Genomic DNA, 27,026 nt, shown 5'->3' with positions numbered 1-27,026 from the left:
TGCTAGAATTCATTTTTTCAATTTGGGATTGCCTAACCTAAAATGCATTGATACAGATCATTACAACATTTGGAAGAGTAATCACAAACATAAGGAGGGTGCTTTTAAAAGTCGACCCTCTTCAATTTTTAAAGGGATATAGTTCACCCATTTGACTTTCTTTCTTCAATAAAACACAAAAAGAGAAGTTTAGAAAAATGTTCCTGGTGCTCTTTTTCAATCAATGAAAGTGTATTGCAAAACATCAGACTTGTATCTGATTTAGGACCTCATATGGAAGTGGACCTTTCTGATGTGGTTTGTGCTGTTCATGTTGCTATGAAAAAAATAAAACAGACATGAGTTATATACAGTACCTGTCATAGGTTTGGAAACATAAAAATTGGTTTTGAAAGAAGTCTCACCAAGGCTGCCTTTATTTGATTAAAAAAAAAATTGTTAGTATTAGTTTTGAAATATTATTACAAATTAAAATAACTGTTTTCTATTTGAATATATTTTAAAATATATGAATTTCAGCATCATTACTCCAGTCTTCAGTGTCACATGATCCTTCAGATGCTGATTTGCTGCTCTTATTATTATTATCAACATTGAAAATAGTTATGCTGCTTAACATTTTTGTGGAAATGGTGATAATTTTTTTTAGGAATCTTCGATTAATAGAAAGTCTTATAAACAAAATCTATTTGCATTTATTACATTTATGGGTTTCACTTTATTTGGATGGTCCCTTTAACACATTCAGTTGACTATAAGTAACTTGCACCTACATGTCTACTAACTCTCACTAGAGTGTTAGTATAGTATTAGTAGACTGGTAGGGTTAGGGTTAGAATAAGTTGACATGTAGTTTCAAAGTTACTTATAGTCTGTAGAATGTCTGTTGGAGGAGCATCACAATAAAGAGTTAGCAGATATTAAGCAGACAGTCTACTAATACTCTAATGAGAGTTAGTTGACATGTAGTTGCAAAGTTACTTATAGTCAACAGAATGTTCAAAAGGGACCATCAAAATAAAGTGTTACCAATTTATGTATTACATTTATTAAAGCATGTATGGAATACAAATCTTTTGTAATGTTATACATTTCTTCACTGTCACTTTTGATCCATTTAATGCATCCTTGATTAATAAAAGTAATGATTTCTCTCTTTTTTAATCTAACCACAACTGTTTGAAGGGTATCATTGTTTCCACAAAAATGTAGCAAAAGTAGATACAAAATTGATAACAACAATAATAAATGTTTCTTGAGCAGCAAATCAGCATATTAAAATGATTTCTGAAGGACCATGTGACTTAAGATTGGAGTAATGATGCTGAAAATTTAGCTTTCAGCTGAAATAAATTACACTTAAATTTATAAAAATAGAAAACAATTATTTAAAATGTAAACATATTTTACAATATTACTGTAACTTTGATTAAATAAATGTTGGTGAGCATAAGAGACTACTTTCAAAAACATAAAAACAGGTACACAAAGAATGAGGTACTGTATAAGCAAAATAATTATGGCTCGTTTCCACCAAGCGGTACTGTACAGTACAGTACGATTCGGGATGATAAACCATGATCTGGCTTGCGTTTCCACCGCCAACAGTACCCTTACTTGATAGGCGTGGTGTAGCGATCGACGTCATTCTTGTGCGAAGAAGAAGAACGCGACACAGTAAACAACAATAGGGGACATACAGCAGATCTTGTTCTTGCTTCTCGGCATGTGGCTTTTTGTCACAAGAAGAAGACAAGCTTTGTTTGAGCAAACGCTGCAGGCTCTGAGGAAAAACACAGCTGAAATGCACACGCAAGTGACGATTCTCTGTCAACCAATCAACTTTCTGCAGTGAGTCTAGCTCCACCCTTTAACAGCAGACTGTGCTAGGGACCTCAACGACAGGGTCCCAAAAAGTGGAACGGTACGGTTGGGAATTAGGGTACCATTCACAACTTCTGACAATGGAAAGGGCAAAAATTGCGTACCGTACTGAACTGTGCTGTACCGTACCGCTCGATGGAAATGAGGTGTTCGATTTGGGCCACTTTTGCCTACAGTCTGAACGTAGCCAAAGATATTATTAAACTTAAGAAGATTTGGAATTCTGCTAAATGTCTCCTTTTGTGAAAATCTAAAATAATACAGGTTTGGAAATGTGAAGATGAGTAGCTTTTGCTTTATATTTTTCTTTTTAATGTTCTATTATGTATGAAAATGTTCAGCTGATATGCATTCCTTGGCACAAATGTAAAGCCCCAGTATGGTGCAGTCCTTCAAAAGACTACAAGCTTGCATCCCAGCATGAGCTCTGGGACTGCGGATACCACGCGCCTCAATGCCCACCTCCCTGGCTTTGTGTTGCTCTTTCATTTATCATTCAGATGTAATCATGTCAACAGTGGAACAACCGATTCCCCTCATATAAATATTTAAACTTGAGGTGATGAAGAGTCTAGAGAGGGGTCCGAAAGGGTATTCTTAATCTGTTTTTTAAGTAAGATATCATCATCAGAGGAATGTGTCTGGGGATATAAGCACATTTTATTTCTACCTACAATTCAGAATATGATTTTTTTTTTTGTCCAAAGTGACCTAGACTAAATTGGCTATGCCTGTGACATAGAGTGCAAATAAAACTAACACAAATCAAGCATTTGACAGGAATGAAATGTTAAACGATAAAAGATTTAGGGTGTGCCGGCATGTTTTAACTGCTAAGTCTGGGGATCTGAATTCCAACAGCATTACTTACGGGACTTCACACAGAACATTACGACAACTTCTGTCATCTACACTTCTGTACAATCACTTCCAAGCAGTTTTGTTTTTGTTTCTTCATCTTTATATCTCCCCTTTTCTAACATCAATTTCTCCCGCTGTCCTCTGACATCTTCTTTCGTCCCTTGACCTGTCTCACAGCGGCATGCAGGGCTGGATTTACCTCATATTGTGACAGGCAAAAGACATTTTTTTGGCCATTTGGCCAAAATTTCATGTTATAAAAATATGAAGAGCTACGAGCGGGCTATTTAAGACAGTATTGGCAATAGAATGCAACAATGCCCTCACACTTTTTCAGCGCTGCTGGTTTTCTTTTTTTCTCTCCCATATTTCAGTTATAAGTCATGAACCAAGCAAATAGGCTACGAGGTGAATTACAACACTGCAATTTTTAATTTGAAGCAAAAAAGTTTTTGAAAATCGGACAGAATGACAAATGTACAAGACTGTGTACTTAACGGTTTTAGTGAGGGAAAGAACCACAAGCCCATGAAGCACTGCGAACAGCATAATCAAATTAAAAACTATGGATAAATATAACTACTCGTTTACAAATGTATAAAAAAACAACGTATTTTAAGTTTATTGCAAAATATGCAACATTTCAGTATTTTGAGAGCGATGACTCGATTACGCCATACGGAGCTATTTTGGACCGTGTTGCTTTTTCGACTCTCTGATTGGTGTCATTTTCTGTACAGCATCATGTCGTTTTTCACCAGGAATTCCACTGTTAAACACGGTTATTTTAAAAAATAAGCTGAAATAATCCGGGTTGATGGCTTCAGCGGAAGCAAATACCATGGATTAAAAACCTCATCTTTAAGGGTTTATAAATTATCATTCAAAATCAAAATCAAGTTTTTACTTCTGGAAACCAAACTGTTGCACTCTGATTATTCGACGGTAAAGAGACGGATTTCTTGAATAAAGAAAATGCTGTTCTTATTCAAAGAACTAGTTATTTATTTACCTTTGCATTGCAAGCAAGCAGAGACGGTCAAAACTGTGTGTGGCACTTCATTCAAGATTCAAGAAGGTAGTGGAGTTATGAGGTTTTACCCACAGTTTGAGGAGCCAATGGAGTTATGAGGTTTAGTAATAATAAGATTTACTAATTATTTGTATTGCGAGCATAGGCACCTGCCTAGAATACCTATGTATAAATCCGGCCCTGGTGGCATGAAGCTCTTGCATGTTTAGGAAAAGTGACCCCCTCCGCAACTCCTCATTTCTTACATCTCAACCTTTTGATTTGTAAGATGTGATTGTTTTAAACCTCCTCATCTCGTCTTCCTTCATCCCATGGAGTAAAACTCTCCCTCAACCTAGAACATTCTGACAGATGTCTATATGTGTAGTCCTGTGGTTTCTAATGCATTTCCTCTCTTCACATAGAAAATATGGCTTTATGTTCCAATACTTGTTGCATTACATTTGTTTGAGGAAAATGTAAGTGCCGCTAGCTAGAGTAAAAGTCACCAAGGTGATGTGGGTGGTTGTCAGGGCATTACTATGCAGTTTCTAAGGGTGTTGCTACATTTTCGACAGAAAATACGAGTGCAAATGTTGTCTGTGGTTCCCAGGACATTGCTATGTGGATTCTACATTTTTTGTATGGAAATGTGAGTCTTTCCCAAGCAAAAGTTGCTAGGGTGTGATAGGGGTTGCCAGGGAGTTTTTTGTGGCTGCTATGTGGCTCCTACATTTGATGAGGAGTGGCACTTGCCTGTGCAAAAGTTTATAGGGAGTTGGGGTGATGGCAGGGTGTTGCTATGTGATTGCTAATGGTGTTGCTATGTGATTGCTACATTTTATAAATATATTAGTGGTTCTTGCCCATGCAAAAGTTGTGGGTGGATCCCAGGTTGTTGCTATGCAACAAATTTAAAATATTAGTGGTGGGTTGGCTGTGCAAAAGTTTCTCGGGTCATGTGGTTTCTTGGGTATTTTGGTCTCTCCTGTCCCTAGATATATCTTGAGTACCTCCTTTGTTGTAAGTCTAATTGCTTATTTTTCTTCTTTTGCTGGTTTTATCATCTTCCATCTTCCTATATGAGCAATAGCAAGCAGGATAGTAATAATTCACAAACACTGCCACCATCAAATTACTTTCTCAGAATTTGCTAGCAGCAAGATGTTTCACATTTGGAATCATCACTATTCTCTGCTGCTCCAGTCATTTCATGTGTGGTCCCTATAGGGGTACTGTTTATACAACATTCTCCCCAAGGTCTATTGCACATCTTACTGACTTGGGTTGCCTCTGGACTAAGAAATTTTCCATTTGTATCGCAGGACTTTTGATGGCTGGAGGGAGGAGTTCATGTCTACTGATGTCTGACTTTTTGGAAAGGGTTTACATGGAGGATCAAAGTCTTCAGACTCCTACCCGTTTTATCTGCTAGCACAGCTAACCACAAGCAGGGCATGCAGAGTAAACACATGCTAAACACTAGCTCTGGCCCCTTGGCTTCAACACAATGTCTTTCCTTTATGGCAGGCTTTAAGTGTGCAGCTGATTAAAAAAAAGAGCAACTTATTAAACTTATTTAGTAAAAAACACTACAGTTATTTTGAATGACATGGTTTTTGGAAAGAGCTCTTTACTGAGGATTTGACTTCCATATTATTGAAGCTTTAAAATCTTCACTGAAAATATCTCTAAATCATAACGCTTAGAGGGTTTTAAGTCAGCATATTATTACAAACATGTAATTACACAGTTAATATTATCGAATTTTCAGCAGCCATTACTGCTGTCTTTCATAATGGCAAAATTATAACCCAATATATAATTTCATCATGACGATAACATTCCCATGTCCAACGCGTCTGACGCCAAAGGTTTCTTATTTAAATCAATGGAGTTCCCTGCTCGTCGATACCGTGATGCCTAGGGGTACCTTTAACGTCTTAATTGTGACGTGGAAGGCACTTGACCGTGCTTCAGTTTTTGACACCTTGGGAGTGAGAATGGGTGGCAATAATAAGAAATGTAACTTGAGCAGCAAACCCAACCCCACCCCTAAGCCTAGTCATTTGTGTATTATATAATATAAAACACAGGATATAACAGGCAGATACTGTTACATGTATATTGTGCATATACCGTCCGCTGGAAGAACACACTCTGGACTTTATCCAGCTTGCGTGCCAGACATCTGTAACAAACTTGGCTTGCAACTTAAGTAAATCAGAAGACACTTAAAAGTTCAGGGCACTCACAAGGCATGAATTAATAATGGAAAAAACTGTATCAATGCTTGAAATCAGACAAAGATAGGCCTAAGCAGGTTAACCAACAAAGTATATTGATAACTCAATAGTCAAATCAGAAAAATTAACACTTATCCGAGAGTCCTTGATCAAATAGTCCATTCGTGAGAAGTATTGTCCTGATGTGTGAAGCCTTAGGCCTTGAGCCCAAAAAATGATTCAAAATGTCCAGGAAAAGTGCTAATAGTCCTCCAAACGTGATGAAATAGCAAAAATAGCAAAAACCCCAAGTCTTCTCTTGAACCTTGATGGGTAATTAATCCATAAACGACTTCAAAGGAGAAGGCTAAAAAACACCAATCTGGGGTGCGTTTCCCGAAAGCATCGTTAGCCAACTATGGTCGCAAGTTCCGTCGTTACCAATAGAGTTCAATGGAAATTGCGATCATAGTTGGATAACGATGCTTTCAGGAAACGCACTCCTGTTTGGTTCAAACAGGATCACCTAACATGCATGCTGTTTTGCCAAAACCTGGTTTGACCTTTTCTACTAAACAAGGCCTTCCTCTTCCAAGGTGCTCTCCTGTCAAAATAAAAGTCCATTTTGCCAACTACAGGATGTTTCTGCACCAAACATAAAAGTCCCACATACAAAAGATAGAGAACTTCAACTAGGGCCTGAAACCAATTGAATCATACCTATACTTATTTGACAGTATTTTATCCTCCTTCACATTTGTAAAATAAAGTATGTGTATTTTTTCTTAGCGCTAATATAGAAGTGTCACAGAGTCCCCCCCCCCCCCCCCCCCCAATGCCGTACGTAGTCCTACCATCACCATCGGTTCCATCTGGCTCTGCCTTCCCCCTGGCTCCGCCTTCGTCCTCAGTCCCACCGACTTCGCCTCAGTCTTCAGGTTCCCGTGTTACACCTCGGATGCTCGCCGCTGCGGCTCTACCTCGATCTCTAGTTCCAGCAGTGTCGTGTGGGCTCTTCGGCGTGTCAGCTGTACCTGGGTCTCCATCTCCAGTGGCGTCTCCATCGGCCTCGTCATGGTTGGTCTCTGGACCAACATCTGGCTCCTCCAGCTCCAGGCTCCCCCTTGGCTCCTCCCACCCTCCACTCCCCCTTTGACTTTTTTTTGGACTCTTCAGTCAAAAACAAATATTCCAAGTGCTCCGAGTCCAAACGATGATTTGTGTGAAGAACAGACTTAAAAGCGATCACCATCTCCATCCGCGTACATCCTGTGCACACATTTAAAAATTGCTGCCTGAGGAAGTGTTACGTCAGCTTTAATTGTGAAATATCATTGGCTGCCATGTGTCTCATGGCCAATTGCATCATTACGTCAGCTTTGATTGTGAAATAGCAGCGGCTGTCGTGTGTCTCGTGACCGATTGTGTCATGCTAAAGAGGGTAAAGAGGTGTATCTTTTTAATGAGATATGACTGCATGCGTTCATGGAGCAGGACTATTTTCAGCGATTAAAACATTAAGATCAACTCTGTTCCTCACAAAAAGATATTGTATAGCTTCAGAAGACTTAGAATGCAACATGAGTTATTTGTAATACTTTTATACTGTTTTTGGTCAGTTTTTGCAATACTTTTGACTTTACTTTTATTTTATATCGTTGAGAAGTGGGTAGGTTTAGGGTAGGAGTGGGTTTAGTTGCTCTAAAATATAGAAGTATGTATATTCATAATATGCAAATGCAAAGAAAATAAATGTGTCTTGATCTGACGCATAAATCAAACAAATTAAATCAATGGAGTTCCTTGTTCGTCGAAACTGTGACGCCTAGGGGTACCTTTAGCGTCTTAATTGTGACACGGAAGGCACTTGACCATGCTTCAGTTTTTGACTATTTGGGAGTGAGAATGGGTTGATTATTATCAATGTTGAAAACAGTTGTGTCACTTTAATATTTTTGTGGAAACCGTTTTTTTCAGGATACTTTGATGAATAGGACATTCGGAAGAACAGCATTTATTTGAAATACAAAACCTTCGTAACTATGTAAATGTCTTTACTGCCACTTTTGATCAATTTCATGCCTTCTTGCTGCATACAAGAAATAATTTCTTAAATAATAAAAATTAAGAATTCCTGACCTGAGTCTGTAATTTTCTGCTCATCAGGACCAGTTCCCAGAGAGGGGGGAGATTCTGGTCTCAGCCCAGGACTTGAAATTGGTTCTACAAGTTGAAAAGAATCAGTAAGTAACCTCTTGACATGACTAACTCAAACACATAATTGAAGAAAAAAATTATCTGATTGCAGATCTGATTAATGTACTGCTGAAAGATTTTCAAATTGCTTTGTTGAATACATATCCAATAGAATAGAATATCTAGATCTAGCTAATAAGGTGAAGATGTGGGAGTGGTGCTGAATGTATCTGTAAATGGTAAAATGGCTCCAGGATGTGTGCTGGAGTTTAGACAGTTGAATAATTACTTGAGCCACAGATCTTCTGGAAAAGGGAACAGGTATCTCTATCACCCTCTGATTGTTCTGCCAAATGCTGAGATGAACCAATGCCATGGAGTCATAGTCTGAGTCTGACTGTACTGGAAACCTTTGGGGATGGATTGCCTTTTCCTCCTCAGAAATTGCAGGACCAAATTATTGTTACTTGGCATAGTTAATGTTTATTTTAACCACATATGAACCTAACATTCCCAGTCTGGTTTTCCAAATGTAGGTCAGAAGAAAGGACACACACACACACACACACTGACACACATAAACACAGAGCAGCCTGACTTCCTGAGTATTTTCGAGGCCCGAAGAAACCCTCAAAGCTGTCCCACAGTCTTTTTTGGAGTTTTTACAAGACAAAGTACTCTCCAAGCAGGTCGGAGTGAAGAAAATGAGGAAAGTCAGGGGATAGAGAGAGGACTTGTATAGAATCTAGATCACAGCCGCATTGTAATGGATCCAGGAAATGGAGGATAGCTTGAGGACTTTTTAATTAATTCACTCAATCTATAGACTAAGGTTTTCTTGAAATGGATAAAGGAAGGTGCATTACCATTTGTGTATATGCCATTTGTCTAATTGCTTCTTTACATTGCATCTCTTGCAGTGGAGTGCTTTCAACACACAACAGGAAGCAGTGCATACAGAAACTAAAAGGTTATTCTCAAAGGGAAGGGCAAGGGGTGTCTGCTTTGTGAAAAGGGCCATTTCCAAAGAAGCACACCTGTTTTTCTATACACTATAGGGCAGAACGATTATAGAATTTATATAATATAAAATACGTATTTTGTGTATGGCAACTGAATGTCTTAGCAAGCAGAGATCTGTGTCCCTGAATTGTGTTTTTGCTGGTTATGCTTCAGTAAATCAAGACAACCTCACATTGACTATGTTAGTAGTAACAACGCTGTTGTATCTTGCAAAAGATGCCATTATAATCAACAATGCTGTTGACAGTGCATTGAATTGTTATTAACAATGTGTCTATGCATTTTAGTGTTCAGGTGAAATTCTGGTAAAATGTCATGGGCAAAAAGCATACATTTTCTATTGTCAGTAGTGTAGTGATGTATGAAGCACAGCTCACAGATAAATCACCTTCAAACTAAGCAGCTGTCTGTCAATGTGACAATACACACGACCAGCTTGAATTTTTTGCAAAATCTATGGGGGAAATCTTTCGGCCTTTTTCCAGATTCCAATTCCAAATTGCAGTTTCCTGAACTGGAGCTGGTGTAATATCATCCCGAGATAGAAACAAATAAATAGTGTATATTGTTCAAAAAAAGCCAGCGCGTTCTTCGGGCTCAGAGGGTTAAAGGTGATATTTAATTTTTTTTAAAAACTGGAAGGTGAATATGGATTATTAAATTTGTAATAATAATGTAAATTAGTATAATAAGGAAAGTAATAATAATGAAATTGTGTATAGAAAGTTTAATTTGAAATATTCACAGCTTAAACATACAATCATGTTGAATTTTAGCTCCCAAAAATATAAGCCCTGACAAAGCATTAAAATGCCAGGACTCCTAATGCAATGCATTTTATTTCAATTACTGCAATTCAACATGCTTTAAAAAAATTTTTTTTTAAAGACATCTGTAGTTATTTTACCACATTCCACCGTCTACATTCCAAGAGAGTACAATCTAAATAGCAAACCAGAAAATAAATTCAAATTACTAACAGTGCTTTCTGTTTTGAAGCTTCTTTTTGGCGTCAGGTAGTGTTTCTAAAGCACTCATTTTTGTGTACCACAGCAAATGGAAGTGTAGCAAAACAGTTTTAACCTGGATGAAACTGTTTTAATATTGTTTAGGATTGGTTGTAGTTACTGGTAGTTTTAAAGGATTGCATTTATTAACACAACAGAAATGTCTGTGATTGGTTTAAATTCTCAACCTCTGCAAAAAAAAAGAAAAAAAAAAACACATACAAGAAAATACAAAATAATGCAATGCAGTTAGATTCAAATGATCCATAATCATGGATGTGATTATTCATTATGCAGCTCTAATACACCAGCCACTTGAAAAAGAAGTTGAAAAAACAGAAGAAAATAATTGCCATAGGCAATGTTGTTAGTTTAACCATGAACTCATTTTAAAAGATAAGATCATCGTTTAACTTTAGACTGGCATTCTGACCTCTGACAACTGGGGTTTAGGGTCACTGTTCCTATGGCTGTGTTGCATCATGTGGCCATAAAAACCTTTAGAAAACCTCTAGGCATATATTTTCCTTTTATGGAAGCAGTTTTCTAAGTGAAAATGTAGACATAACTTAAATAGTTCTTGAATAGCTCCATTGTGTTTTCCATACAGTGAGTCTGTCTATCCCACATCTTTTCTTTCCATGAGAATAACAATGCAAGAGGCTCTCATTCTGCAAATGACAATAAGAAATAGGTACAGCGTTGTGTGTGTGTGTGTGTGTGTGTGTGTGTGTGTGTGTGTGTGTGTGTGTGTGTGTGTGTGTGTGTGTGTGTGTGTGTGTGTGTGTGTGTGTGTGTTTTTCTCTCACACAATTCCTAATACGTGCTTGGTTTTGGCATTTTATTCATAGCCAAGTTATTTGTGATGTAAATGAGCATGTTTGTGTGTGTTTGCATCTGAGCTGGTATTTAATTGAAAAGGCTGATAGACAGTTTAAAGAGAGTGAATCAGAAAGAGAGTGAATGAGCAGATACGGGCAAATGATGGGCATGCTTTAGGCAGTGTTTATTACCTGGAGTAATGAGTTTTAATCTCTTTTGGGGAGGATCTTACCACATATTTTAATTAAATTTTAAACGGAATTATGCAGAAGTTTGTCCTTTAACATTTGGTATTTTAAGGTACTACAGTGATTGTTAGCCATCTCATTTCTAGCGAGGGCATTGTGGAGTAGTCTGTGGGTTTCTTTTAAGGTCAAGTGGTTTGTGAAAAGGTTGCGTTTTAGAGTTTTAGAGAGAGAGAGGAGGAGATCGTGGTGTATCGAGGGTGAAGGAGATTAATAGAGTTTATATTTCTTAATATGAGAGAGAGAAAATCTAAAAGGAAAGAATGTGATTGGAGGGCGTGTAAGAGAGTTGGAACGTATTTGAGAAATATAAACTGATGGTGTGAAGGAGAAGGGATAAAGAAGCATGGAGGACAAGAGGGGTTTAGGGCATGGAGAGTGGTGATAAGGAGACAGAGGATAGGGGGATGAAAAGAATACGAAAGGGGATGAAAAGAAGAGTCCTAACAGGTGGTTGTGGTTTAGCTCCATTGGCAGTTGAACTCCAAAGATCCGAACCTCATTTCCCATTAGAGCTGAAGTGATTGACCTACATATTTTATTATGAATATTTTAATGTATTCATCCCTGAGGATATGATATTTTAAATATTTTTTTATGGAATTGCAGCACATGTTCAGGATTAAGCCAACAGCTGTGTGTATAATTCAACACAGTCTAACTCATGAACTTTTAAAACCTTGCCAGAGGTGTCATGGTATCACTAATGGTTAGGGCTGTCAATCGAATGAATTTTTTCATCGAATTAGTAACATCTTACTGCATGCTTATTAATGAATCAAATGAATCACATATATTATTAGTTGTGAAAAGCCCCCAAATGGATATAATTTAAGGCATTGGTGGCTTATATTATAAAGTCAATATATTGATTGTTTTATTTTCATATCATTTAACCACAGTCCACAGCAATCCAAAGAAGAAGAAGAAAAAGAAGATGCAGTTTGCCCATTAACGCAGGATACTTTCTTGCATTCAGTCTGCTCTTTTTTTTCGTACAAATGCCATGCACGTCTTAGCCGTTGTGTCACATGTCACTGTTTTCACAGCCTCGTACCAAAGTGCTACAATTTTAAGATTAAAAAAAAAAACATTTAAAAGGTACACTATGTAAATTGTGGCCTTCTAGCAAAAACATTCATACATTTTGTGGAAGAACATTGTTTTGGTTGTGCTTCGGCTCTGTATGACTGTGCAAATGAATATTATACAGCTCATAAAACATTCACCACTAGGCTTAAGAGATATAACCAGTTATAGGAAGGATCTCAAGCTGACAAGCTGAAGACGTTAGTGTATCTATACCCATTAATAAACATGGTACTTCCTTGAGAATAAATTCCAGCACAGTGCTAAAATAACCCATAATGAAAGGACACTTCTCAATGCTTTACAATCAACAGCTTCATATGGCAATTTATCTGTTCATACCTTATTCACCTGCTGAGTTTAACGGTCGGTTATGTTATGTTTAGTTCTGCTTTATTATCATGGTGTTTTGGTTCTCGCCATCTCCAAAAAGCCAAACCAATGTGGATTGTCGTTTTATTACAAGTTCTTCCGCAGTCTCTTTTTGCCAGCAGACTCTCCTCTTGTTCTCCTCTGTTTTTAAAGACGGGTGATTTCCCAGAGGTTTGAGATTTAGCGTGCTTCATATCAACCTTTCTCACTCCTTGTGACAACTAACCTATGCCACTCCCACACCGTACATGTGTCAAAGAAGCCGGAGAAACTTTTCTGTATTTACTGGTATGACAAGACACACACGGGCGATTGACATATGTATGCAATTTCCTGCGAAAACCATACCACTAGGTCTAAAATATAAACACTGGTAACACTTTATTTTAAGGTGACATAGTTATACGTTACTACATGTACTTACTATAGTAATAACAGTAAATTATGCATAATTACAAGTAACTAACCCTAAACCAAACCCTAACCCTAAGCATAACTCTATAATAAGTACATGTAGTTAATTAATACTACCCACTTATTTGAGTAAGTGCAATGTAACTGTCACCTTAAAATAAAGCGTAACCTAAACACTTAATAGGCTTACCATAGTGAATCAGGGTAAGACAAAAAGTCGTTTTGGAAGAAGGATTGATGATATATTGACTGGTTTTTGAAATTGTGTACATTTTGAACAAAGTAAAAAAAAATTACTGCAGATGCTTTGCTTTAGGTGGTATTTCAAGCTTGAATTGGTCCAAGAAAATTTTCTGGTAGAAAAATCCCTTTACATTTATATATAGATTATTTTATTATACAATTATTTACAAAATGAATGTGTTAAATGAACAGCTTTACTGCGACTACTACTACTACTACTACTAATAATAATAAAACAAAAGGACATATCAATGCTTGAAATGCAGCAGACGAATAGTGCTAAGGTTCAAGTTTTAGCCTTTAGTTCTGTGCAAATGAAATGCTGTATCAGAAGCACTTCACTGTTGTCATGACACTCAGTATGAGAAGCGACAAACAACACAACAGTCTTTGCAGTGCAAAAGTGTAAATCACAATTCAGCATGCAAATAATGAAGAAACCCTGCCACAGTTTAGTACTGCAAATCTTACAATGAGAGTGTTTACATTTTGTAATACATGTTTGTTAAAACAAATTATAAAATGCTTTTTAAAACAAAGTTTACAAAAATTCAAACATAGAATCTGTATGTCAAGCAATTTATAAAATAATACTTAAATAATCAATATGTGCTTTATTGTCATCCTGCTTCATACACTCATCATTTGAAAGGATAAATAATATACTATATATTAGGCCTATATACAGTATATATATAATTTTTTTTTCTTTTTTTTTTTCTTCTTAAGTACAGGCCCTAAGGGTAAGGTTTTATAAGTCTCTATAAAACATTTATGACCGGTTTCACAGACAAGCTTTGAGCTGTTTTACTGAAAACAACTTAGATTGACATATCTTAAAATGTGTCAGTGCCATTGTTTTGTCTCAAGATGCACACCAGTAATGTTTTTTTTTTCTAAGGCACGTTTAAAAAAGCTTCTTAAATGTCCTAATTTAAAGGACAAGTTTGGTATTTTACACTTAAAGCCCTGGTTTAAGATCGTTTCTGATGAAATAGAACGGTTAAGATTGAACTTTGGACACATGCTGCTGGCCCGAGAATTTTCAGTTTCTATAGCACCACCTCAATCTTAACCGTTCTATTTCATAAGAAACGATCTTAAAACAGGGCTTTAAGTGTAAAATACCGAACTTGTCCTTTAACTAAGGCCTAATCCTGGCTTAATCTAAGCCCTCTCTGTGAAACCAGGCCTTAAAAACATACGTCTACTCTTTCACCAAAGAAGCTACACCTTGAAAAAAGGATATTGCAGCTTCTGCTTGCATATAGGTGCTAACCAGAACTGCATTTAGCAGTGCAATTCTTAGAAAAACAACTTCTCGTAAGAGCCTAACATTCTTTTGCAATTAGACACAGAGCTAAATTGTGCATGATGTGATTATGCATTTATGAATGCCATCTGCAGCAGCGAGAACGGTCACATGCTAACTAACTCTGATTCACCCTGATGCATTTCTCAGACTCTCTGCCCTGCAGTCCCATCTGTAGAAGGCTTGTTTTGTTCTCTTCCTGACAAGCAGCCAGTGTTTGTGTAATCTGCTCTCTCGTGCATCCTCAAGATTAAGTAAGCCTTCCCTCTTCAGTCTTCGCTGAAAATATCACTGAGAGTGATGATTCCATATTTGCGTTCAGTTCAGAGATGAGCACTCGTGATGCTCACTGATTATAGTGGAAATATTGTTGTTATTGCCATATTTAATGTGACTGTGACATGTAGCAGGAACAAGCTGGTGGAAATAACAGTTTGATATTGAGAGCGACTCCGATTTTGAAACGGAATGAGATGCAGGGCTGTCAACTTTACACAGCTGTGTTGGAGTAAAGTTTTTTTCCTGACAATATTTAGTCCCATGATATAGTGTCAGAAAGTATAGTGATTCCAAACTCATGGATGTCTTAGTGCTGAACTTTCAATCAAATTAGTGCTTTTTGTCGATGTGTGAGATAAAGACCAGTATTTAAGTAGTGGTGATTTAACTGATGACTGAATCTTCATTTTAAGGGTGAACTGTCCCTTTAATTATGTAAAGCAGAGCCATGCGTTGACCAAGCATTCCTATTTGCATTTCCGTACTTGTGTATGAGTTTCGGACTTAAATGCCATCAGTACAACAGTTACCAAAGATTCTCTTCCTGAAACTTACCGGTAGTTCATTTTTGGCAGATCTTGTGTGAGAGGTGTCAGCAGTGCTTTGTTGAGGTACGGTCCTTATAGGGGAACAGCAAGTACGTTTGTATTAGCATAACATACAGTTGAGTCTGTCATTTATTGTCAGCATTGAAATAGTTATAGCCTTCAACTTCCCCCAAAATATATATAATGCCACATCTTGAGTCACTAAACTGCAGACAAATGTACACAATGGAGGATATATTATTTTTTTCTTTCTCAGTCTTCACTTTCTCTCGCTTGCACATTCTCAGATGATCTTTGTTGCCTCCTCTCTGCACCCATCCCCCATTTCCTTTGTTTTCCCTCCCTCTCTCTCTCTCTCTCTCTCTCTCTCTCTCTCTCTCTCTCTCTCTCTCTCTCTCTCTCTCTCTCTCTCTCTGTCTAGTGTACAGTATACTGCTGGTTTGAGGTGATTGGTAACAGATGGTGCCGCTTTAAAAGGGCAAGGAATTTTGTGCCCTCAGTAGGTCAATGGGCCACGGTCTCTCTCTCTGGCTCTTGTCCACACACACAGCTGACTTATTTTGTGTACTTTGTCCCCAAAAAACCTTCAAATGAGAGTAAAGTTTTAACACACTTAAACAACTTTTTGAAGAGGTAGTTGTGTAGTCTGTCAACGGAGGGACAGAAAGCTCTCATATTTCATCAGACATTCATTTGCGTTCCGAAGATGAACGAAAGTCTTGCGAGTTTGGAACGACATAGGGGCGAGTAATTAAATTTAAATTTTTTGGGTGAACTAACCATTTAATGTAAACTTTCAAGTTGGCTACAAAAGTACTTTTCGAGAAATAAAAAGCCGTCTTCGACAAAATACACTGTAAAAAACATTATAATTGTTACATTAAGAAGTTATTTCGGTAACACTAATGTCTCATTAGTTAAATCTTTTACAGAATTTATTAATCTTTGTTAACCTGTTGTTGTAAAATACAACTTTTCATTGTTGGTTCATGTTAGATAATGTTAATTATTGGGACCATTAAATAATAATAACAGATACAACTTTTGATTTGAATTATATGTAAATGTTAAAATTAATATGAACTTAGATTAATAAATGTTTTAGACGTAGTTTTCACTGTTAGTTCATGTCAACTAATGTAGTTAACTAACATAAACACATGGAACCTTAGTGTAAAATATTACCGTTTTTTTGAATGGGTACATAATTCTTCATAATTCAGTGGAAATTCATTAGTATTTCAGTCTTCATGGACCATTTTAGAGGAGCAAAACACATTATATACACATTAGTATTGCCTGCATATAGATAGAAACAAAATATGATTAAAAAAAAGATGATTATAAAATAAAAGACATTTCAAAAATAATAACATTTTTCAAATATAATATTTTTAACATTTGACATTTTTACTCAAGTCACACAGAGGAAAATGAAGTGGCTTAGCAGGCAACTCCATTGATTATAATTGGAGTGATCTAGTTTTGTTGAGTTGCAACATGCTGCTTACTTCAGTATAGACATGGTGCCAGAGGTGGCTGTCCGTTGTCATGACAATCAGTTAGTCTCTTGTTTTCTGTCAGCAGTAAAATGTTTATTTTTAATTATATTAATTGATGAGAAATGATTTGGTCCACAGTTCTCTTATTTTCAACTCCTGCTCTTGACTGTTCACTACCTGATCGGCTTCACGTTGTTTGTAAAAGTCTCATCCCTCTCATTTGAACAATAAAACACGATGCAGTCGACTCCCCAGTGCTGTGAGCTCAGCTCTTCTCTCTGCCACACTTTGAGTTCAGCGTTTTTAAAAACTGTAAACACCTTCAGTTTTCCAGACAGGAAGGACATACTAGCAGTTGCAGACTGCAGAATACATACCATTGAGACCTGATATGTCACACCATATTGACCTTGAGCAAAACTATGACATGCATTGATAGCCTGGTGCTATCAGATGGTAGTTGTGAATCTCTTTGACAATTTACAGTGTTTTGGATCATAAGGACCAGAAGGAAATGTGATTTTGTAATATAGCCGAACAGCTGTTATGAGAGATGCTGGTATGCTATTTGATAAGCTTCTGTTTAATATTTTAAACACTCAAAGAGCTCGTCACACTTTCCTGTCTTAAAACTGTACTGTAAGAAGTCTGCCTCTTCTTGTTTTAAAAGTAAAATAAGCTGAGCTATAGCTGCTTTGTCAGCCTTTCACAATCTGAGTAACCTTGAAAACCCCCCCTCAACCCCCCCCCCCCCCCCCCCCCCCCCCCCCCACCCCTTTTTTTAATACCTGCTGCCATTGGGTGGTTGCCAGGCCGTTGCGCTGTGGTTCCAAAGATTCAAACTGTTTGTATTTGTTGCTGTTATGGGACGTTAGGGTGTTGTCAGGGGGTGTTCTGGCCAACCTAGTTCTTTATAATATTCTCCTTTCTAAATATGACTCACGTCCCACCTTCTGTGTAAGTCTATGAATGTTTTTCCTGGTGAAATTTGTAAGTGTGTTAATAGTATTAAACACCTCTAATCAACAAGACACACATTTTAAGGTGTCATTCATGTCCATAGGTCAAAATGTGTGGGATTAGTCATGTTTAACACTTATGAAGAGGGTTTGGTTGTACACTAAATAATCTACATTTGAGTGATAATAATAGTGATGCTGCCTGGAAATTTTACACTTCATCGCCTATTAGCATCATACTTTAGTCTGCGCAAACCGCTGTGAATCGGTTACACATCCTGGGTTGTGGTGAACCTTTAGTGGCATATAAGGTTTCATGTTTTGCTAACCGAGTTTCACACTTATTCACATTCATCAAACAAACATCCTGCACACACCTGTTTTTACTCTTAGAAACCAAGCAAAAAAAAAAAAAAAAAAAAAGGTGTGCTTTGAAAAAGGCAGGAAATGAGCAAATGCCTGTTATAGACATTTTACACTTGCATTAAATGTAATCAAATTATAGTAGGCCTACATTACTTTTAAACTGTTACAAAAGATTTCTATTTTAAATCAAATTTCTTCATTATGTGTTTAGGAAAGATGTGTGGTCATAAGCTGGCTTTTGCTCCTGAGATGGCCTCATTTTTCTTTTTCTTTTTCTTTTTTGATTAAAGATTGTTCAAGTAAGCCTTTCAACTAAGAGCTATGAGTAATTTCTTTCTACTGCTGATTGCTGAATTGCACCTGTTTTCCCTCAGAGAAACACAAACACACACACACACACACACACACTCAGACAAGTCCAATTCCTTTTGTTCCTCCAACCCAGCTGTGCATAAAACAAGCACATTAATCTAAGGCGAAGTCCACTGGACAGTTATCCCAGACTCTGGTGGCTGAAAATAGAAGTGTAATAAGACACACACTCACACACTTATCTCTGCCTGTGCTCAGTGCCTCCTTCACTGCAAACCCTCACAGTTGTTTCTTTATAAGTTGCTGTGGTGAGCGTTTCCTCTCTGTCTCATGTCCAGAAGGAGAATTGGACCAGCACAGCTTCCTTTGATTTTTCTCTCTCTTTAATTTGTCTACTATATGATTGAGCAATCAACATCAACATCCTTATCATTAAAGGCAGGAAAAGGACAAGATAACACACGGACTACAATACTGACGCTCATCACGCTTGGATGTTTGAAGTCCACAACAAAAAAGCCCTAGTCACAGTCACCAATGCTCTTTTATAATGAAAAAAACAACAACAACAACATGAAACATTAAATTGGCTATAACAATCCTGCATCCCTGTACAACACACAGTAACAATGTCTGGTTTTCAGTTTTGGTTGAGTGAATGATTTAATGACTCACTCATTTGGACAGTCATCGAATTGGCTCAGGGGCTCAGGGTTCCATTTGGGACAGGGCCTAACTTGTTTTGTTCCTGATTGAATCAGTGTTTTGAATGAATCAATAATTTATTCATTAATTCACTCATAAGATATGTCTTTTAATTTGAAGGCTGTGCCCTCCGGAGGTCATATTTGTTGGCCGTGTACGCCATCAAGCCTGTCATTACACCTTTTTTAAAATGGTTGTTTTTCTGAAATGAAACTGCCTCAATAACGTATGCCACTGACAGATGTGACCTCCGAAGGTTACAGCCGTCAAAATGAGACACAGCCATATAGACAGTCACTTGTTTTGTTTCTAAATTAATCAGTGTTTTTGAACTAACCGCTTGAGTGAATGATTCAATGATTTATAAAGACAAGGCTGAATTCATAACTGCATACTAGCATACTGCTGTTACTATTTTTTACCATATCTTCCTATGGAAGAAAAAGTGTGCTAGTATGTGGAATGGCTGATTTGAGCGAATGATTCACTGACTTATTCCTGAAGACAGTTACTTGTTTCTTTTTTCCTGTCTGAATTGAAGAACAGTTTCCTTCCTGTTTGTTCAAAAGAACAAAATCGCCGCTTTCTGGGAAATTGCCACAAAATATCTTTAATAAAAAGGAAGGTTGCTACAATAGGGGAAGCCACTGTGGCATTTTTTCATAGGTCATAAATTACTTGCATCTCAGAGTGCGCTGAATAAATGCAAAAAAACATTGTCCGGTTATCCTGCGTTTGGAGGTGGATGCCTAGTGTGCAGGAACTCAATCGTGTTAGACAGTTCTGGGAGGGAATGACCAAAACAACATTTGAGAAGCTATGTAAATCGGTCCGCTGGTTAGTACACTTATCTAATCAAGTCTTGTGAGTTTTATGTTGCTCATCAAGGGTTTTATTTGGTAAATGTGTTTTTATCGTAGTTTATGCGCATGCCTTCTTATCGGATAAAAAAAATTATCCACCTCAATTCAGCGCATATGTTTTACACGCATTTTTAGAATTTATGCGCATTTTAGTGTTTCCATTCAGTGTTTATTTATGCGATATCCCAAAATTTGCATAAAAACATGTGGATAGAAAGATCTTTATACTGACATACTGTCTGGAACATGCAGACACAGACAAACGGAGTGATGCAGTGCTGTATATCAGGACTTTTAGAATGCCACTTCCAGTTATTCTCCAGTATTGGTTAAGCTAGAAATTGATACAGTGTTTACACTCTTCAGGAAGTCAACCTACAAATGGCTGTTGTCTTGTGGCTTTGGAATTGCAGCGATTGATTCCTAAACAGTCTTAAATTTTCTCATGCCAGCTATTCATTCAGTCAGATAACTGTTAGAGGGTGTTACATCAGTGGGAGCAAAAGGATGGATGTGCTACATTAGTTGGAGGAAGCAGATGGATGTGCACTTGCTTACATTTGGCAGCCAGCCTTTGCACAATACGATGTAGAAGCTGGTAATCAGATTGCATGTGCAGAAACATGAATATGTAGTCCATTTAAATGCTTAAATTTAGAATCAGAGCACATTTTAGCAATTTCATTGAATCTGAGTGTGTCGGTTATAGCGGATGTATGCATTGTTCACTGTGAGGAAGGTTAAAGTTTTTTTTTTCTTTACTATAAAAAAGAGAACTAATGTTGTAAAGCTTTTTGCTGCAATGCTGTAACTCCAGCAACTCTAGCCTGTGCACCTCTTATAACCAACATAACTCCTGCCGGGAAGCCGTCTGTCTCAAATCATGCACCCGTCCTCTCCCCTATCTTTTGCCTACTGGGACTCCACCTTAGAAATGAATCGCCTTTCAGCTTTCACTTGATTGAGCTGCACAGACCACTGTGCGGCTGCCCGAGTTTACCTGCTCAAAACTACTAACGGGTGATTTGACTTCCATTCTGAGAAAAAGAATGAATGGTTTTAGTTCAGTGGTTCTGTGACCACAGGGACCTTTTGAAATTAATTAAAAGAAAGCTCATCGTTTTTGTATTATTGTGCTCAATTTTAAAAGTGTTTCCTCAGGATAAAATTATTTAATTTCCCCTTCCCCCCCTTTTAATTATTCTGTCTTGGTTAAACAAGTAGAATAAATTTTCCAATAAATGTGTTATGCATATTTGCTGAAGCCATTTCAAAGTTTTATAAGTTACTCTCATTGATGTCTATATTAATCCTACAAATCAAACATCAAGAGAATTGAAACCTTCATTCCCAGCTCACAAAGATGGTTTATTGAAACTAAACTGCAAAAAACGTCTCAGGTTATGACTGTAATCATGGTTCCTTAAAAAAAGAGAATGAGACGCTGCATCTGAGATAGCGACACCATGGGAACGATTATACCTACTCCGCCGGACAAGTGCCTTTCTAGTATGAATCATGGTGAGCACAACTAAGACATGAGCACCTGGGACCCCAGTGTAGGATTCAAGTCTAGTTCGTAGAACCTCGCAAATGTGTGCGGAGAGGACCAGCCTGCCGTATTACACACATCTTGCATGGATACCTCTGACAAAAAGGCTTTTGAAGCTGTCTGTAATGCAGTTCAGTTGTTATGGGAAAAAGGCGGGAACCAGCGAACATTCGACAGACTTTAATGCAATAAATGAAACAAATACACAATGAAAGTAAAACACAGCAGTCCCTCACGGACGACTGCTGTCACATATAACAAAATGAAACACAACATAAATTCAGGTCTGTCCCTCTCTCGTCCTTCACCTTCGTCGCTCACCCTTTATGCTTCCGCTCCTCCTTGAGAGATACGAGACCGGTGCGCCGCGCAGGTGTCGCTCATTATTAATCACGTCACCGGCCTCGCGCCGTTCTCCCACGGCCCTCTCAGCCTCGTCCTACTCGCCACACCGTCATACTCCTAATCGAATGAGCTCTGACAGCCATTCCCTCGTGCAGCTTGCAGGCCTCAGCCTCACAGCACCATGGAGGATGTAGTAAAGTTAGTTGTTATGGGAAGAAGGAGGTGCGAACCGGCGAACATTTAAAGAACTTTTAATAATCATAAAATAAACAAATACTAAAGACGGCAGCCCCTCATGGACGATTGCTGCCACATATAAATATGCTCCTCCTTGAGAGATGCTCGCGCCGTTCCCCCACGGCCCTTTTCCTCGTCCTGCTCGCCACAGAGGAAATGTGACACCAGCGTGTTTACATCCAAAGGTGTGTGGTAAGCAGCAATAGCCACCAGAGTGGAGGGAGATAACCCTGTGGAGAACCACCTGCAGGAAATCGAGCACTGTACCAACCATACAGTTAACTGGGTTCAGCTGGCGATTTCCGCACCATGAAGTGAAGACTCTCCACTTTAAGGCATATAGTTTCCTCGTGGAGAGAGCTCTGGAGTGAATTATGAGGTCCAAGAACAATACTCGGGGCGGCCAGAACGGGCTACTAACAACAGATGGACCCTGTCCCAGTGGACTCTCTCCAGAACTCCCGGGAGCAGAGCAATCGGGGAAAGGTGTACCGATGCAGCCTCGGCCACGTCTACATCATGGCATCCAGCTGAGGGAGAACGAAAGCGGACAGTGTGTCGTTTCTTGAGATGCGAATCCGCCTGGCTGTACTCCCTCCAAAACGACTCCACCACCATGGGGTGGAGTCTCCATTCCCCGGGCCTCAGCACTTGCCTCGACACTTGCCGCTCCATGATTTTGGTGCCCAGTGATATACACTTCTCTCAGGGAGAGCAGCTTTCCCTGAGTCCACAGGAGGATCTGGTTCGCCAGTTTGTGAAGTGGACGCGACCGCACGAAAATGCTTTCCTCCACAACCTCGACACCTCTGTGTAGAGATCGGGAAAAAACAGCAGGCCCTGACGCGGAGGTTGTGTTTAAGAAGACAGAAAACACTCGTCGAGCTTGTTTTTTGGATCTCTCAGCCAGCCAGTCAATATTCAGTTTGGCCACGGCATGAGTTACAGCTCCTCATAAGCAGGAGAATTAGGTGGTGAGTCCTCAATGTCTCCTGCCTCAATGCTCAGCACATTCACCTCCTTGAAGCTGGATAGCTGAAGCACCGGGCCCTCACTCTGGGCAGAAAAACACTGCAGAGCGTGCTTCCGATCCCTGAGAGTGGGTGCTGGATCTAGCTGGTGAGGGCAGAGAAATGGCAGAGCCTATCTCCAACCCCTCCATTAGATCCATTTCCGATCCCCACAATCTCAGCCGCCACTCTGCCGACTCAGCAGGGCCTAAACTACGGGGAGCGCCCGGCGGGAGCGGAGTGTCCTCAGCAGTAGGCCCCCTATGCTCCTCTTCCAGACAAACAAACCATAAATTGTGTGATATAGCGAGGGCAGGAAGGAACACACTATTTAAAACCCTGTTTGCTTGCCATTTCTTTAATATATATAATATATATATATATATATATATATATATATATATATATATATATATATATATATATATAAATCAGCGTTATACTATAAGTGTTCCCATAGCGTCCATATCTCCGGCGCAGCATGAGTTGAAAGGGAACATCTTTTTCTAAATTTGTTCAGCAACTTGTTTAATTCTAAGGGTCAGGGGGAAGGCCATAACTTTTTTGCTGAAAAAAACTTCACTATCATTAATTGGACCTCAGGGGAGAAACAAAATTAAATGGTTACAAAATATGACCCTTTAAGTTTCTCTCACAGAATAAATTAACTGAATCCCACTAGCATTGTCCCTTTCTCAACCATTACTTAGCATTTTAGCCACAGCTTGTCCACTCAGATGTCTGCTCACTTTGTTTTTTGCGCAACATCATTTTAGGCAAGTAATCAGAGTACACATTTTCATGGGATTTCTGAAAGCTATGGATACATATTGCCCACAGTGCTCCTTAATTAAGATCAGGAATGTACAAAACTCAAGTTGACTTGTATGTAGGTTGTATGAAGGGCATAAAGGATTAAGGCTACTTTAGATTCCACAGCCACACTGATTAAATTTGTTTCTTATGGAAATATGGATGCTAAGTGCAGCACTTTAGTTAGGTCATAGTTATCACAAGTAAAACATTGAATATGAATAATCATGGGATCAGGTGATTTGAAGACTGTTACAATCACATTAGTCACAAATTCAAATCTCATTGCTTATCTCTCTTTTCAGAACAAATGGTAACATTTTATTGAAAGGTTATGTAGTTACACGTTACTAGTACTTACTGTAGTAATAACAGTACATTATGCATAATTACAAGTAACTAACCCTAAACCAAACCCTTACCCTAACTGTACTGTAACTCTTTAGTAAGTATATAGTTAATTAATATTACTCAGTACTTATTTGAGTAAGTACAATGTAACTGTCACCTTAAAGGGATAGTTCACTTTGAAATTAATTTTTGATATGTTTTAGCTTACCTCAAGGGCATCCAAGATGTAGGTGTCTTTGTTTTCGCAGTAGTTTCAATTTTGATATTTTTAGGTCAAACCGTTCTTGTCTGTCAGTCATATAATGCAGGTCTATGGTCACCACCTCAAAGAGCATGCACAGAGAAGTCCAAATTAAACATGATTTAATGACTCGTAAATGTAAGTACACATTGATGGCCTAAGACACGAAACGAGCGGTTTGTGTGAGAAAACGAACAGTATTTATATAATTTTTACCTCTTGTAACGCACAGACCGAAGCGCCCGCGCCCTCAGATCACTTGGACGTGGCTGTGGTTACAAGAGGTAAAAACGATATAAATACTGTTCGTTTTCTCACACAAACCGCTCGTTTCGTGTCTTAGGCCATCAATGTGTACTTACATTTACGAGTCATTAAATCATGTTTAATTTGGACTTCTCTGTGCATGCTCTTTGAGGTGGTGACCATAGACCTGCATTATATGACTGACAGACAAGAACGGTTTGACCTAAAAATATCAAAATTGAAACTACTGCGGAAACAAAGACACCTACATCTTGGATGCCCTTGAGGTAAGCTAAAACATATCAGAAATTAATTTCAAAGTGAACTATCCCTTTAAAATAAAGTGTAACCGAATAAATACATTTCTGTCATGACAACTCTCGGAGAGATAGGCATGGTAATGGTAATGGATATGGCAATGTTAATGTATTGTCGATTGTATTGTATTGGAATAGATCTGCTACGCTGCTGCTGCTGCAAAGCAAATACTGAGACTTGCTACTGCCAATACATTCACAGACATTGCTGTGAGCATGTAAGACATGCTGCTGCTGCTGCTGCATATGTAACATACATGAATTAACCCCTGTAGCAGATCTATACAGGTGGAGCTGGGGAAGGTGGAGGGTTTCTGAAGCACGCTGCAGGCTGCTAACAGCAACACTATTGGTATTTGTTTGAATGTTGAGTCACAGCTCATTGGCCACCGATGGAACAGCAACCAATCAGCTCCGCTATGTAGATGACGATGTGATCGTTACTAAATTAAGTTAAGGACCTATCGCACCATCTAGGTTGTCATGCCATAACTTGGTATAAATAAATATATAATATAATATAATATAATATAATATAATATAATATAATATAATATAATATAATATAAAGACCAATACATTATTATGCACTTCATTCCTCACACTCTGATGGGATCTCTGAAATGGGACAAACTGCTATTAAAGCTTATTGCCTAATAACACTCTGGTGGTTGAACTTAACCATATATATAACTTGCAGCATCATTATGCACATTGCTTGACTGCAAGCTATTCCTTTGAAATAGGCAAATATTGAAATATAGTTTGAGCTATCAAAAATGATAGCCTATAATGTTCTTTAGAAATGTTTTGGGTTCTCTGCCAGACAAGCAGCATCTGTAGCATGTTGATTATCACACACACACACACACACACACACACACACACACACACACACACACACACACACACAAACACACAAAAAACTTTTTCTGTTGTTGTTTTTTAAAGCAAAAATCACAGAATATGGGGTCACTGCATAAAATACACCCTGTTTAAAAGCCACAAAACATATTGTTATCAGACAAGTTTTACAAAGATTTGCTTAATGGTTTTGTATGAAATTATATCCAATAGTTTAGCTTTGTTGTCATGATGACATACTGTAACTGCACTGAAAAGCACTGTTTACACAAAGTAAATAATTATGTTGTAAATGCGTACCAAGACGGTTATCCACCTATAAGTATTCTCACTTAATGAAATCATCAAAAAAACTTTATATTTCAAGAAATAAACAGGTTTTTACTTCATTTGTGGAAGTGGAAAAACACTGGATTCACATTTAAACTGAGGGGCAAATTATTTTCTTTGGTACCCAATATTATACCTACAGTGCTGTTGATAGAGCGTAACTTGTTTTGAACCCAGAACATTCCTTTAACTCAGATATACAGGTAAGAACATTACTGACTATTGCCTCTCAGGCTAAACTGATTACACCTCTGGCAAACACAGCTATTACTGTATAATGCTGTATAATGCTCTGAGTAACAAAGCTTACCTGTCTGAGAATAACTAAATAATTTCATTCTGGGGATTTTAAACATCAAAGTAAGTGAAAGTTTTCTGAACACGAATGCACAAAAAACACTGAAGTATCGGTGATTAAAGTCTAAGTGAGCTGTTTATGTCACAGAGCTTTAGCCTGAAGGTTCTTTTAATAGTTACTAGC

The 27,026-nt window shown here is 38.1% G+C and overlaps 1 protein-coding gene across 1 annotated transcript in view; it reads left to right on the top strand.

Moving 5' to 3' along the window:
- adam19a (ADAM metallopeptidase domain 19a) overlaps positions 1-27,026 on the top strand; it is a 108,672-nt gene that overhangs the window by 29,114 nt on the left and 52,532 nt on the right. The window contains exon 3 of the mRNA XM_056238743.1: positions 8,149-8,225. Within this exon, the coding sequence (XP_056094718.1) occupies positions 8,149-8,225 (77 nt within the window). The remainder of the gene's footprint in view (positions 1-8,148; positions 8,226-27,026) is intronic.

Source organism: Rhinichthys klamathensis, unplaced genomic scaffold (genome assembly GCF_029890125.1).
Source record: "Rhinichthys klamathensis goyatoka isolate OS25496 unplaced genomic scaffold, OSU_Roscu_1.1 h1tg000535l_1, whole genome shotgun sequence".
NCBI lineage: Eukaryota > Metazoa > Chordata > Actinopteri > Cypriniformes > Leuciscidae > Rhinichthys > Rhinichthys klamathensis.
This window is presented reverse-complemented; position numbering and strand designations above follow the sequence as displayed.